Source organism: Crocodylus siamensis, chromosome 2 (genome assembly GCF_052110815.1).
Source record: "Crocodylus siamensis isolate JL-2025a chromosome 2, ASM5211081v1, whole genome shotgun sequence".
NCBI classification, from domain to species: Eukaryota; Metazoa; Chordata; order Crocodylia; family Crocodylidae; genus Crocodylus; species Crocodylus siamensis.
In genome coordinates this window covers 151,964,592-151,980,973 of record NC_143396.1, presented here as the reverse complement: position 1 = coordinate 151,980,973, position 16,382 = coordinate 151,964,592, and the positions used below count along the sequence as shown (strand labels likewise).

The following is a 16,382-nucleotide window of genomic DNA, read 5'->3' as shown; positions in this document are numbered from 1 at the left end:
TGGAACTTACGTGGCCTTGAAAAATTTGAAAAGTTTGTACTATATATAAGTAAATACAAAAGTGCTGCTTAAAAGTACGCTTATGGAGTGCTTGTGCTAAAACTTGCAGCAGTTTCAAAAAAAGGTATGATCCATCATTTCTTCATGAATTACGTCTATTGGTACTATATGCAAATTACCACAGGTCCGTTTATTTTGAGGTTAGCATTTTCATATTTGCTTCTCATTTCCATGTGCTCAGGAAGAGCAGGGTCTGACAGTAAGGAGCGGGGAAGGGGTTAGGGTTAGGGAAGAAGGCAAGATGCCTCAAATTTGTTTTCCCTGCTGTAGCAGTGGGAGGGGGATAAATTCAAAGCAAACCTCCAATAATTAGATTCTATTCCTGGAAAATTATAACAAAGTTATGAATTTTCCACATATAAAGTGCAATTATTGGGGTGGGGTCATCTTGTCCTCGAGTAGATGCATAGCATAAGCAGTTTTAAACAGCAGGCTTACTTCATCATGAGATAACATAAATTACATCAGATGCATCGTTCACTGTGTACGAAAGCTTCTGTTATGTATTGATTTAGTTAGTCTACAAGGTGCAAATCCACCCTGCCTTTTACCTTACTGAAGACCAATAGGGCTATATACCTTTCTCTTCTCTAACTGAATCACAGTTTTGTTTCAATTAAATCTTTCATCTTTCCACAAAAAAAATACTCTTGTTTGTAATGGGGGGGGACTCTTAGGGGAGAGACAGAAGTGATATTAGGAACAAATGTGCAGCACACAACTCTTCGATATTGCTGACTTAACTTACCTGAAGTAGCAGAATATGATGATAAGCACCAGGAGTATACTGCACACAGTTACAGAGATCAGCAAGGCTTTATGGTGAATGTTTCCTTCAACAAAATCTGAAATAGGGGTTTTTTTTAATTAAAAAAAAAAGGAAAGGCCACTGTAAAATGACTTTATTTTTGCCTTAGAAGTCACTGCTATGTTAGAATTCCTCAGAGATCTTTAACACTAGGGTCAGGTCTAAATTGTATCCTGCCTCTCTGAGTTCAGTTTCACATGTAAGACAGAACACAAGAATTCACAGATATATTAAAAAACAGAACTGTTTCCTTTCTCTTTTTTGAAGTTTATTGTAGAATACCGCCCTGGATTTCAGAGCCATTTTATGTGCTTGTTCTTTGGCCTTCTGCATTGCTTGAGAACTCTCTGATTCTGCAGTTTTCACTCAGGCAGCAGTCTTATGGTAACAATGACTGTGTTTGTAGTATTATATTTGGCCCTTAATGAAAAAAAATCAAGAAAAACCCATAGCACCTGCAGTCTTCTATCTTACATATCTTGTCAGCCAGGACAGACATCAGATCTGAGCTCCCTTTCTCTTAATTCACTTTTATGTACTAATACACTCAGTTAAAATAGAAGGGAAGCATGACTGTATTCATGCTAACAGAGGAGACAGGTATATATTTAAAAATGTGAGTGATATTTACAACAATTTAAGGTCTTCTGCCTCTTTGTCTCTCTCTGCCTCTCTGTTAGAACACTTCAGCAATTCCCTCCCTCCCCCTTCACTCTGTATATTGGGTGAAAATTATAAAATCTTACATTTATGGCTAAAAATATCCATACCATACTAAACAGCCCTTCAAAAACCCTCTGCAAGTGCAACATGTAAAACAGCTGGTTAGAAATTAGATGATGTGAAAGTGCCTGAAGTGTTCAAATTAATGCTGCATGAATCGTATATTCTGTTTTAAAACTTAACTGTAACCTCAAATTTGTATTCCTGTTTCAAACATGTGTGTTTGTGCATATTTTCATGCAAAAAACTGGACAAGTCTTGTCCCATCCTCCTTTAAACTACTTCATTCACATGCTCCCTCTCCCTATGTTGGTGCTCATTGTAATGCAGATTAGGATGAGGTTTTCTGAAGCCCTCTCAGACTGATTGTCTTGCTGAACATGCAGTAAACTGCAAGAACTCTATCCTTATCGACTCATCCTGGAATAGCACTATTACATTTCAGATTTACTAGGGTAATGAGACAAGGAGGTTCCTATGGGACTCTTGACTTACTGTCAGGCACTTTTATTTTAAAGATCTAGTTCCTTCTCTTATTTTTGCCCCCAACTATTTCTTTTCTTCTCCTTTCTAACAGGAACAGAGATTACCTACCAATATGCCTTTTGATCACATTGGTCATGTTTTAACCTGCCATTACCTGCTCTTGGAACATTGACAATGTAAACATTCAAGACATGGCCATTGCCTTTGAAAGGAGACACTGACATGATGCCTATCAGGAAAACACTAGAGCACATCATTCTCACCATAGCAGCAGATTTCTACCTGGGCTGTCACTCCAAGTGTGATGGGAGCTGAAATAGAGAACTCACTGGGGAGCTCAGTCCTCTCTGTCAAGGAGGTGGTTGTTCAGGGAGGCAAAAGGCTCTATTTCCTGGTATATAAGCAGTCTAGGTCTGCCAGTCATTTCCCTCTAAAATGTGTGGTTTGTAACAGTTTAAGATGTCACAGCCTACCAGCCCATGAGAGGATAAATAGAGCATGCAGATCATAGAGGGAGTATTTTTTATACTCTGGAGAACAGGGAGATTTGTTCACAGCAAGGGATCCAATTTCACAGAACATTTGACAACAGAAGTTGGGCTGGCAGTTTTTGCAGATGCTAAACACAATGAGCATTGCATGCTGCACATAGGAAACCCAATTCTGACTTTGCCTCCTGGGCTAGCATAATTCATACACAGTAACTCTGATGGAAGTCAATGAAATTACACCCATGAGAAACTTGCAAGTTGACAATTAGGGCTCCCTGCCCTTTGGTATTCATGTGTGCATGTGTGTGCGTGTGTGCGTGCATGTGTGCATGCTTGTTTGAAAGAACTGTATAAACCATGGTATTTTTAAATAATTCCAAAGATAATTCTCCCAAGAACAGTGTTTAGAATTCTATATATTGTGGCCAACATATTTAAACTCAGGTAGCTGAAGTTCAGGATCTTCACATTCCTATTTAGGTCCCTATATATAAGTGGCCAAATTTGCACAGGTGCTAATTGTGCCAGAATGTATACAGCAGTCAGCAGGCCTCTAAGTACTGTGCACCTCTTGAAATCTGGATGCTTATTATTTGGTGCTTCTTGTTAGACACACCCTCCCCCACCCTTCTGAAGGATTAGGATGTGTCTTGGGACATCACATCACTTTATTAATGACTTACTATACACACAGTGGTTAGGAAATGGGTCCTACTACTATAGCAAGGTAGCAGACATCTTTCTTAAGCCCTTTTGTAAAGAAATAATGTCGGTGGGACAACAACTGAGCCATCACCAGCCCATGCTTCTAATTATCCTGGAGGGATTTCATTTCCTTAGTCTGAAGCTTTGTAAACTATCTGATGAATGATCAACAAAATATAAAGAAATGCAGCCTGATTTCCCAACTTTTTAATGTCTGTGAAGTCAAAGGAATGGTGCCGACATTCCTGGGCAATTAAGTCCTCTATCCATCTACAGAATAGAAACCACACACAGAGCAGTAGTGAAAACTTTTCCCTCTACCTCCTCTCCCTCAGTTCTAACCTGGTACGGCTGTTCTTTAGGGGTGGCAGAGGAGCAGGCTAGTTCAGCCCTCAAGATCGCTCAGTCATTGGTGTGACTGTAAAGGGTGCCAATTAGCACTGAGAGTCTGTGCTTTGCTTTCTAATGTTTTGTTACTTGGTAACTACAGTTATGCCAAGCAGTGAGGTTATAAAAATAAGCAGAAAAGCTTGAGGACGCCACAGTGAGTTATTAACTGTGGGATACAAAATAAACCAGCAGCTGGTTACTGAAGCTCCTTTATATATTCTGGTTAAAAGGGGATGTTAGCCATCATCTAGCAATTCAAATGCAAGGATTCTACTTTGTATGACCAACATAGTGATGCTATTTATAGGCACCACACACAGGTGTCACTGTTGTCTTCAGTACAGGGAGGGAGAGATGATAATGAAAGAAAGCAGAAAGAAAGTGCCTTGGAAAAAACTTTTCTAATAGTTCTGGTGCTTTTCTGACCCCCATCACTTGTTCAACTCACCCTGTTATGTATGATGCTCTGCTGAAATCCGCCTTTGAAACTCACCACAGTGAGTTCAAGGTAGTGTCAGCATATTAAAAAGATGGGAAGAGTCCCATCCCTCCCCAATTTCCTCCACTGCACAGCGTTTAGATTATCCTGGTAAGAACTGCAGTAAAATCCAAGGCTTGGAAACTGTGTGCAAATATCAAACCCCATCATTCCTCCAATCATTCCCTGGCCCATTCATCACTAGGTGTACAGGCAGGGAGCCAGACATGGTGGCACCAGCACTTCTGCTTATAAAGGCTTTAAATCAGTAAAGACATATTTCTTCTCTCAACTGCTTTCAGCCTGCACTTTTGCTGGGATTTCCAGTAATAAGTTTTATTGTTCAAAATAGAGGTGTTGTATCAGACTTGATTAGTATTCTCATTTCCTTAATAAGGCAGATGCATGACTGCCAAGAGGACAACATGTTATCTCCAAGGTCCTATATTCTACTTCTACTTCAGTAGAATGTATTCTAACACTACCCAGAAATAGGTTTAGCTGCTGTTGTGTTTTGCCTTCCTGCTTGACTAATGTTAATTCTTCCATCTGATACTTTTATGTATATGGTGCTTCATTTCTTGTCACGGTAAAAGGAGTGAACTCCTTCCAATAAATGCTAAGCCTGGAAATACACTTTCAGAACACACACTGCATGCATTTGTAGATGTTGTTTCTGTGCATGTGTTAATTTGTAGTTCAGCAACCTCTGACCTGCAGCTGGAAGACCTTGGTAGACCCAAAGTTCCCCTGAGATATGACCTTGGCTATAAATTCCTGATCAGAATCAAACTTTTTTGTTTCTTTTCAAATGCAAAACAACATCCATTCTTTTTGTGTGTAATCCAATGGGGCTTTGTTTCTACAAGTCCATCTTTAATTTATTTTTTAACATCATTATTTATATTAAGGCCTAATAACAACTTTCAGAGCATTCACTGCATCATATACTAAACAAAAATCCCAGACAGGAAGAATGGTTATAAACACAGCACTCCTCAGTAGTTATACCAACTAAACAATTTTATATAAGGCTACTGGAAGGATTCACTATCTAAATTACTACCCCGTGCTGCGATTGTGATGGGGCGATAGAAAGTTCTACCAGTCACTGGCACCAAGAATTCCAACTGACCATATTAGCATGCGACTTTTAAAAAGGTGCTGACTTCAGAATTGCCAAACAATTGTACACAAGTCCCAGATAACTACATTTTCTAAGGCAGTCTCTAAAGTTACAGCCACAATTTTCCCTCTTAAGTTAGTGCCAGATGACATATTTTTCAAAGAAAGTCTTAAATGAATATAAAATCATAGACCAGAAGGGACCTGTAAGCTCGTCAAGTCCAATCCCATGCCATAGGCAGGAGGTTAATGAACTCACACTAGCTCAACAAAGTGCCTGTCCAGCTTGCTCTTGAATGCCTCTAAGGATGGCAACCACATCACCTCTGCCAGGAGTATGTTCTAGGTTCTCGTTACCTTTACGGAGAAGTTCTTTCTTATGTCCAGTCTAAATCTTCCCTCTGTTAGTTTGTGCCCATTGGTCCTTGCCCTCCCTAGGGGTGCCTTCTTGAAAAGTTGCTCCCCCAGATCCTGACACTGCCTCCTGACATACTTGTAGGCAGCTATCAAGTGATCTCACAGCCTCCTGTTACTCAGACTGAACAAGCCCAGCTACTGGAGTCTCTCCTCATGGGACCCATCCTTCAGGCCCCTAATCATATGAGTGGCCCTCCTCTGCACCCTCTCGAGGTTATCCACATCTTTCTTGAAGTGCAGTGCTGAAAACCACATTATAACTGCTATGTTTTCCAAGATTTTTTTATATCACCTTTTGTTTGTCAAATAATAATTCTGGGAGTACCCCAGCAGCAGAAATGCTGTTTAAACTTTATTTAGTTATATAATTTATTCAATAGATATTCTCTCTGTTATTTGGTCAATTTATCCCTCTAGCTGGCACCTGGTATCTAAATACCATTCCTTTCTTCCTCTGCATTCTCCCCTCCTAAAAGCAAACAAATAAAAAAGCAAATATGTTTTGACATTAATAAAAACTTGCTTTGGTGGGCTATTTTTGCATAAGCAGCAGATAGCACAGGCAGAACTCTAGCTGCTGGGTTTTTCTAGGTTGGTGGTTCCCAACGTTTATGTGCCCAGGGGCACATTCAAATTGAAAAGAAAAACCAGCAGGCTCCAATATGCCAGCATTTTTTGTCGGAATAATGATTTTTACTGATCATGAAAATGTGCATGGGCACCTGAATAAACCTCGGGAGCCACCATGGCACCCACAGGCACCAAGTTGGAAACTGCTTTTCTAGGCCAATTCATCTTATGTGCACAAATCTAGAGATCTGAATGACTTTTTGTGAAGTGTTTGCCTTCATGTGGAATTTAGCCCAAAATGTTTAGGATAGAAAGGAAAATTATTTTGAAGACAGAAGAAAGAACAGTTAGGCAAAGATCACTTCATTTCAACTCTGCAGAGTTATCTCAACAAGCTGTAGGGGAAATGGATTTATTTTCTGAATTAAAATATTATTGCATATACTAATCCAGCCTGAATAATTTGCACTTAAGATTCTCCCTCTCCAATAACCATTTTTTTTTTACTAGAGACCAACAAAATCACATTAAACTATTATACTAGGAGTCAGAATTTTATGAGGTTTCATTGCTTTTATGGTTCACCAGTCATTTGTGAACTATTTACTTTATCTATTGCCCTCTGTGTCTCAATCCAGTATCCTTTCTGTGAAGAATCCCATTGAAAAAAAATGAAACTGCTGAGTGTCATACTTAAACTATTATGCAGCTACAGACTACAGTCATTTGTAATGGAGGAGGCCATTCATTATCATTACCATTATCATTATTGTCATCACCATCATTTAACATTAATATGGCAGTTGCAAAGAGAGGCCCTAATAAGGTTAAGGCTCTGCACAAATTTAGTCAGACATTTTCTGCCCCTGCCTAACATGGATTGAGAGCTTTTTGGGAAAGGATCTATTATTTCACTACAGGCCTGTACATCACCAGTGGGACTCCCCTTGACTCGACAATACAAATAATACTAAATATCAGGAGCAGTTAAACAGAACTTTTATGCAGTTCTTCCAATTCTCTTTACTTTGGGTTTTCTAGGGGGAAAAAAGTATGAGGTCCAGGCCAGATTTACCTCCTCCACTTACCTCGATTTTTCAGTGGAGGCAATGTAGGGTGAAGGTGTTTGTTACAGTAATCTTGCCCCGTGCAACATTCAATAGATCTTCTTTGGTGTGATATAGGAGTATCCTGCAATAAAAGAATTCACAAAACTGAGCACTTTCAGTACTTGAGAAGCAAAAAGATCTGCATGGTATAGAGGAGCAGCACCTCAAACGTGAGAGCAGTAATGATTTTTGCCATCCTAATAAATCCACAGAGCACTGGAGTTAAACATTAAGAGACAAATTAATCCTTTATACACTTCCACTGTAGCAACTGTTATTATATAAAGGAAGTATTAGTACTAGACAAATCAGAAAGATGCATGTGTGTGAGTGATTATACAAGCATTATTTTCCATATCCAGTGCAAAGCACCCAGAAGTTTACCCTGCAGGACAATATTTCCAAAAAAGTAAGTGAATAAAGTCACAGCAGATTGCTGTTGGTGCTAGGTACTTCAGAAAATCTGGCCATGCCTTTAGAATGGATTTGGGAACCTCATTTTCTTAGAAAATTATTGGCATTGGGGCATTTGCTGATTCCTTTGGTATAAGAGAATCCCCACCAATAAAAGAAGCTTCTGAAGGGCATGACAGGAAGCAGAGTTGGAGAGGCCTGTGGTGATATTTACTGGTATCCTAGGGGGTTTATTATAAACTGGATTGATTTCAACAACCTTTAGGTTGCTCTAATTTGGTCTGCAAGCTATAGATTTGTGAATGGGAGTAGAAAGAAGATGTCTACATTGCAGGCTGCCATGCAGATCAGAATATCTCAGATCTCTTTAAAAGATCTAGCTTGAGTATGAGAAGCAGTCTGGCTATAGAGATTCACATACTGCTTTGGCTAAACTGCTTCCAGTACCTGAGCTAGTCTCTTTGGCTGCCTATACATGTGCTAGTTCATGTTCTAATTAGAATTCGTCACAGCAAGCTTGATTAATTGAGTCTGTTCCAAGTTCTAATTAGAATGCTCCAGCATGGCCTCACCATCATGTGTACTAAGCCTCTGAGCATTTTAAAATAGCCACAGGGTCGCTTTATCTAAACCTCACTGAATGAGGTTTAGATAAAGCACCCCATGGCCATTTTTATAAGGGTAAGGGGCTTAATACACATGGTGGTGAGGTGTTTTAATTATAATGGCTCTCCAGGAACTGCTCTATTTAAAACCCTGAGGACATGTATAAGCAGCTTTTAAAGCTACCTCAGGCTTCTCTGTATTATATTGCAGCATCATAGACATACCTTGAAAGCCCTCTCTATTTCATTTGCTGCCCTGACTGCCATCCTCCTATCACAGCTAAGGATTTAGCTTCTAGAGATGTCTTTGCTTTAAACATCCAAGCATAGCAAAGAATTGCTCCGCAGGATGAACAGTTTATTGCAGTACATAAAATGGAATCTGATGTATTTCTATACAGAATAACTTCTTCAGCCAGGGAGAGTCATAACTTTTGCTGTCTAAATATGCAGGACTCAGTTGCTCATCACTAATGTGTTACAACCTGGGGGCGGAGGGATAACAAGTATGCACCATACAGCAGTCTAAGGGAGGAAATTAAAAATGCCCTATATAATTTTAACTGCAGCATGAACTTATAGAGAAGGAGAATGTATTTATGCATATTACAATTTCATCAGGACGCTAAGGTTTGACTCTCACTAATTTACCTAGTAATGCAAGGTCCTGTACATAAGTAATTTGGTATACAAATGGCATACCCTCAGCCAGATTTTATATGGGCAAAGGACCCATTTCCCCAGTGAACAGAAATCAAAGCTGATGATGTAGTCATTCTTTCTGACAGCACTTGAGTCAACTGGAAGCTAGCACAGTGGTCAAACCAAATTTTGATCATAAAAACTTTCTTACCCGGCACTGGAAGTCTGAGCCCTCTAGTCCTAGACATCCCTTGGTGATTAAATGCCCACCAGCCTCATCTTCTTCTATTATGGTGAAACAATAGCCATCAGTGCTGGGGATTTGAAAGAACAGAGCAGAATTAGTCTTTTATAAATCAGAGATGGGCTGTTGGTAACAGCCTGAATGCTGCACCTAGGTTTATAAATGTACCATTAATAAATTAATGCATCTTAAGTAACAATGCAACAAAATGCTTATATGACCGAACTTTTACTCTGTGCATAAAAACTCTCAACCTAGAAAACAATGGGTACCACAGGCTGTAGGCACTCATGGCAAACAGTTAAAACGCAAGTCAACAAAGGGTGACAGCAATAGCCTGCAATAACTTTCGTCTGCACAAAGGGTGCCAATCTGCAAAGCTAAAATGCCTTCTCTTTCAAATCCCCAAAGTCATAACTCCAAAGTTCAGTTGGACCCCACTGCCAGTGCATAAATTCCCATCCTTAACAGAAAGCCTTTCCTAAAGCACTATCCATCTTGCGCAAGAGCACACTGCACAGAGATTTACACTATGGTGCAAACCAGAAGAGGCCAGTGTCATTTGAATGAACTGTGAAAAACTATTGAGAAAAAGACAGGATAGAGATGCACATTATGGACTAAAAGCAGAGATGCACAACCTTCTGCCTGATTTCAAACTAACATGTCTAACTACCTCACACTATTAAGAGTGATTTGTGGTTCTTGCTTTAACCATATCAGAAACTGCAACACTCTGTTGTGTATGAGTCCTTGAGTTATCATCAACACCCTTCATAACTGTTTACTTGGTTTTAAGCCTGAAGTGATCCATGATACTTCAGTTTACAAGAAGATGTACAGGAGAGGACAAGTATACTAACAGATGGTTAGATGGCGCTGGTGATAAATGTCCTTCCCTGATGAAGGTCAAATACATGAATGTTATCAGGAGAAGAAAAAAGGAGAGGGCCCGCATCTTAATGAAAGTCTTTTCCATTAATTTTTCAGCAATTTGGGGCCTCATCATGTTATCAAAAATAAAAAACCAAGATTTGTTTGTTAGAAAACCAATATACAAAAATAAAGAGTAAACCTCTTTAAAACTAACCAATTAAGCCATGCAGCGATAAAATATTAGCCTTGTTTGGCTTCTTTCTTCTTTCTAAATTTATACTTGTTAAATATTTTCTCAAAGGGATTTTAGACAAAGCAAGTAAAAGGAAAAGGAATGAAAGGACCAATTAAAGGGCTTCAAGAAAGCAGAATATCATATTATTCTCTCCTTTCTTGAGTGAAAGAAAAAATTAACAAAAAAGACAATAAAGAAGTTGAAAGAAGTTGTAGGAAAAAAAAGTATTCCTTTATACACTGAATACATCAACTTAGTCTGTATACACTGGCTAGAGCAGAGATGGATACCAGATAGGCTAGCACCAAATATTTGCTGCAGCAGGTTTAAATTAATTGTGTGGGCTCAAGTTAAAGCAAGTTCATTATTTTGAATGTGGGTGGATCTAGAATTTTGAAAGGGTACAGGTGGTGCGGTACAATATCCCACATAAAACAGCATACATTTTTATCCAGGTAAAAAGAAACTAGACGCTTTAACAATATCCTAGGAACCTAGCGCTATATTATTCAGTAATTTTATTGGAATGTGCCTTAATTTACTATACCACATATTATGTATAAAACACAAACAACTAAGCAAAAAATGCTGCTTTAGTTCTGTTGTCATTAGAATTATGTCTACATTTCTTACAAAATCAAGCCTTCTTGTACGTGTTGACAGTGCACCCACTGCTTCATTGAAAGTTATTTCCACAGGCAGAAACGACCTGACAAGGGTCTGGGACCCAGGGCAAATCAGCCCATGTGGAGCTCTGCCCCCACTCCAATCCTAGACTTGAAGAAGCTGCTGCCGCCATCGGCATGAGCGGCGTCAGTGATGGGGGAGAAGGGAGGGCAGCAAGTAGCTGGATACGGTGCCACCGCTCCGCCTAGCTTCATGCCGCCACTGTTCCGCCTGGCTCCGTGGGGCCCCCCAAAGTGTGGGGCCCAGGGCGGCTGCCCTGATTCGTGCCCCCTAGGGACAGCCCTGTCCACAGCTGAGTTAGTATTTCATAGATTTCATAGACATTAGGGCTGGAAGGGACCTTGGAAGATCATTGAGTCCAGGCCCCTGCCCAGGGGCAGGAAGTCAGCAGGGATCATAGGATCCCAGCAAGATAAACATCCAGATGTCTGTTGAAGGTATTCAGAGTAGGTGTAGCTAGAGTTAAAAACAATAGGGCTGTGTGAAGCTTCAGTAGCCAATCTGATTTGGAGGATATTTGGCCCAATTCAGGGACCAAATTTCCAAATCCAAATCGAATTGGGAGACCAATTAAAAACTCTGAATCAATTCGAAGCATCCAAATCAATTCAGACAAAGATTCAGAAAAGATTTGGCAATTCAGCCATAGACTAAACAAGCAGCTGACATAGCTGCCTCCATCTGGTAAGTCTTTTGGGGTTGGGGAGGACAGGGGTGTGAGGGAGGGAGGGATTTGGGCTGGGACAAGTTGCCCAGCCAGGGCAGGGGGGTGCGTTACTCAGGGAGGGAGGCAGGGGGGTTTGGATGCAGGCATGGCACTTCTTGGAGCTGGGACTCTGCCCTGAAGCTGCTTGCCCAGCCAATGCGGCCGGGGGGGGGGGGGGCGTGATGCAGGCATGGCTTGCTCCAGGAGTAAGGGGGCAAGTGGCAGCAGGGCACAGCCACCACTCCCAGCACTGCTGTGCCCGCATCTGTGCTGGGAGTGGGGACTCTACCTTGCTGCCCCTTGCCACCCAGCGCAGGGGGAGGGGAGGTGGGATGCAGGCGCAGCAGCGCTGGTAACAGGGTTATGCCCTGCTGCCGCTTGGCCACTTCCGCCCAGAGTGAGCTGTGCCTGCACTGCACCCCCACCCCGCGCCAGTTGGGCAAGCAGCAGCAGGGCAGAGCCCCCACTCCCAGCACTGCTGTGCCCGCATCCTGTGCCCCCATGTCCCTCTCTCTGAGTAACGTGCCCCCTGCCCTGGCTTCCCCAGCCCCAATCCCTCCCTGCCCCATGCTCCTTCCCTACCCAACCCCAACAGACTTACTAGCTGGAGGCAGCTGTGTTAGCTGCCTGTTTAGTCTATAGCCAAATCTCCAAAGTGGCACCAAATCTTTCGGATCCGATTCGGCTGAGTCATATCGGGGCAGTGATTTGAATCTCCGAATCGAATTACTGTCCTCTAAATTGGCTGAATCCGAAGCGATACTTGCTGCTTCACACAGGCCTAAAACACAGGGATGTGAAAAAGGAGGTACATTATCAGGCAAAGCTAACAGATAGCAATATTGCAACAAAAAAGAGGGGAGGGAAGGAAAAAAAATCAAAACCATTAAAGAAGGATAGAAAATCATTAACACCTGTAGAACAAAGAGTTTAGAAGGAGATAATGAGCTGTAAGTGAAATGATTTCCTCACTGCTACTTGAATAGAAATGCTGCTGTTACTGCCAGGCAGTTGGTTTTAAACTGGGTGGCACAGGAAGCAAAGGGAGCACATATGACTGCATACCTTTATCCCCCTTGGATCTACCCCCATCTTTGAATAATAATCTATTATAAATTCTGACTGCTGAGTCTGAAAGTGCTTAGCTGTAACATTACAAGTTACTTTGTCACTGAAGTGAAGGCTAACTTCTGTACTTGTTTGATGTCATTCATGAGGCTAAGGCAAAAGAGACAATGACTCTTCTGAGCAACAACTATCTTCATTCCATTGTTCATGATCAAGATAGGAATGACAGGATTCCTAAGAGAGACTGAGAAGAACCCATTAGTGTAGAGTATTATATCATATTACATTTTATTTGTGTACACAATGCCTTTGATTCAACACAATGAAGCACGGATAACTCTAGGGACAAGGCAACAGAACAGTAATTGCAATTATTTGAAAAACAAATAAACATAAAAATGTAGCAAGTGATAGCCCTCTCAAAAAATCAAGATAGTGGGTTCATAAAAGGAGAAGCAATAAAAGAGTTAAGTTGTCAGAAGTAGTAGTAGTAGGAAGGGGGAAAACAACACCGAGAAATCTCAAGTTTTATTTGATTTTCTATTGACTTTCAGTGGAACATATGCTTCTAAACCAGTTCACAAAAAGGAAAGCAATAGGAGAAATACCATGATATGAATTGTTTGCTATGGAATTAAATAAAAATGGGGCTGCAGTGGAGGGAGAGGAGTGGTAATTTTAAAGGGAAACATCAAAAAGGAAAGATCAAGTTTTAAATGGAAAAACTGCCACCTCCTTGCACTGTAAAGGGCTTTAGGTAGGAGAGGTTCTATGTCCTTCAGCACCTGGAAGTTCTCCTCTCTGATGTGACAAACAGATCCTAAGACAACAATATGACAGATCATAAATGCAGAGGAGTACATAGCATATTCCAGCTACCTGGCATCTCCCCAGGTCAGAAATGGAAATAACTCCACCTTCAATAACTAGCTGGAAACAAATTTCAAGAAGCATTTATGATATACATTGTTTATTTTGTGTCTGTACATAGGCATGTGTAACATGGATAATTTATGCATGTAAAGTAGAATAAAAATGAACTCTTATTCTCAATATTGAATAGGTATAGAATTTTAAATTAACACATTCAAAATATTTAAAAACTTTTTGTTATGTAATTATGGATTAAAATGAGATAATACTGAAAAATCAAGCCATGTATATATTCTATTAACTTTTCCTAGTGAAACATCATCTGATACTACAGTATCAAAAAGTTATTAAGCAGATTTTGGATGTAATAGCTCACAGAGATGTGGCATGTCATATAACTGCCAAGACTAGATTTTTACAGCCAAGTCAAATGCCCCCTCAAAAAAACATAGGTTTATAACTGAAACGCTGACAGGCCCTGAACTGGAAGGTGCTGCTATAATTAATGATTACCAGAATGAAAGAGGTGATCTTAACTGAGACCTTTACTAAATGTCAGACGACAGGGAGAGAGGCCAAGGGTTTTGCAGCTGTTCAAGCAGATGTCCTTACTGGACAATGGCCATGTCTCACAAAAGATGCAATACCTTAGTTACCAAACTTTGATTGTTTAAGATTTTCTTCTATTTTACACAGCAGCATGACACCTAGAGCTATTTTCTACGTACCACACCAATGTTCTCTTTTAAGTACAAAACCAGAACTACTTTAAATAACTATTCACCTCAAAAGAAGCTTAGAGATTCCACACACAATCATGCCATAACCTCTTTTTAATTCCTACTCTAAGTAGTCGGAATGACAAAAACTGATTTGTACAAATGATATCATGCCTCACTTCTTGTGTACAAAAATTCTCAGGGACTCAGCTTGAACCTCATTTTTGGTCAGTACCTTGCCAAATATTTACTTTTTCTGCCATGAAACCTATAATATCGTTTCTTAAACTGTGCCTCTTGAGCACATTTCTGGACACTGCTAGCATAAGTTATATAATCCACAGAGTCTGTTCAGATGAACAAGACATCTTCTGCACTGGCTCTCAGCGATGATAGTAGAACTGCACAGTATGGCTTGTACAGATCCCGGAAGATCAAGTGCTTTTGGGAACATTCCATGAATGTCTCTGGTTTGGAAATGGGGCTGAAATTCTCAATTCACTTAACACACTTTGTCACAATAATCACCCAAGAAATATGATCAGAAAGGCCAAATCTAGCTGAACACTGTCTTTGGATACTGTCCATAAAACAAATAGCCACTGTAATTTTGTTCAACATAGACTTGTTTTCCAGAGAAAATTTGTTAAGTGACTTTGCATCAGAGTAGTAACATAAAACCCAGCTAGAAGAAGAGCATTACCTTACTGCTGAGCCAAATTCATCTTTCACGTGTGTGTGTGTGTATAAATACTTTTAAGTCAGCGGGAGCCATGCAGATGCAACAAAACACAGAATTTGGCTCATAATGGGCCAAGTCCTCTAGCATGTAAAAAGACCACACAGGCCTCAAAGACAGTAGAACTGCTCATGTTCAGCTGTGTGTGGTATTTCTCAGCTGCCAAGAGGCCGTAGAGCCTGCATTCCTCTCCCAAGTTCAGAGCTGTGCTCTATGATGGGTCTCTCTATAACACTGCCTAATGAGATAGGATTTAAATTTTTACCGCAACAGTTTGGATTTTAAGGGTGCTGTGTAGGCTGGAATAGAGGATTCTCACAACTCCCATAGGAAATCCTTTCATGAAGTCCATGAACTATATTAAATACAGACTATAATTAAATACAGACCCTACACATACATATGGATACATACACTCACACATGTATATACACACACACACTGGCTAAGTAAACACAGTCCAAAAGCCCAAGGATGAACAGATTCAATCTTTACAGGTTACTCTAAGCTGCACAGACTGAACCATTAAGCGAGTGAATACTCACTTTTAATTCCAGAAATGCATTCACATGCCTGCAGAGGCTCAGGCCAGAAGCTTGGGTGGGGGGCAGGGGGAGGGCATTAGAGCCTGCTGCCCTGCTTGGCCCACCCACCCTGCAAGGAGGTTTTACCCACCCTGACCCACCCACCCTGCAAGGAGGGCTTGCGGGGGAGGTGCAAAGCATCCTGGGATACTGGGGGTGTGAGTTAATTTGAATCCGGAGGGGATCTGGAACAGAAGTTCAATCAAATGATTTAACATAAATCAGTTAAGTCTGATACTGCTTCCATCCAGGTTTATCGTAAACTGGTTTCAGCCATTTTGAAAGCAGTTTATGTGCACTGAACTTCTGTTGTGTTACAGATTTGAACCGTTTCTGATCACTTATACTGGTTTGTGTATAATTTCTGTTCCTAGCCATATACACCAAGCACTGAAATGATTTACTTTGTATTTCTGCACAGACCTTCTGCCAGCTGGAGGCAGTTGTGTCAGCTGACCTTCTGTTTCTGCTCCTATATGCAACAACATTCATTTTAATAGATTGTAAGGTTATTCTTTGTCTTTGCTTTAGTAAAGCTGAATTTACTGTAGGAATCTCAGATATTTTGGGGCTTCCTGTCTGATCAAGTAACAGAAATACTGCAAGTGCAAAATTGCAGCAATCCATG

General features: G+C 40.6%; 1 protein-coding gene across 8 annotated transcripts in view; it reads right to left on the bottom strand.

Moving 5' to 3' along the window:
* BMPR1B (bone morphogenetic protein receptor type 1B) overlaps positions 1-16,382 on the bottom strand; it is a 495,158-nt gene that overhangs the window by 33,247 nt on the left and 445,529 nt on the right. For all 8 annotated transcript variants that reach the window (XM_090037100.1, XM_090037099.1, XM_090037106.1 and 5 more), the window contains 3 exons: positions 9,235-9,337; positions 7,342-7,444; positions 809-905 (listed from right to left, as the gene is read on the bottom strand). In XM_090037100.1, coding sequence (XP_089893226.1) covers positions 809-905; positions 7,342-7,444; positions 9,235-9,337 — 303 coding nt within the window. The remainder of the gene's footprint in view (positions 1-808; positions 906-7,341; positions 7,445-9,234; positions 9,338-16,382) is intronic.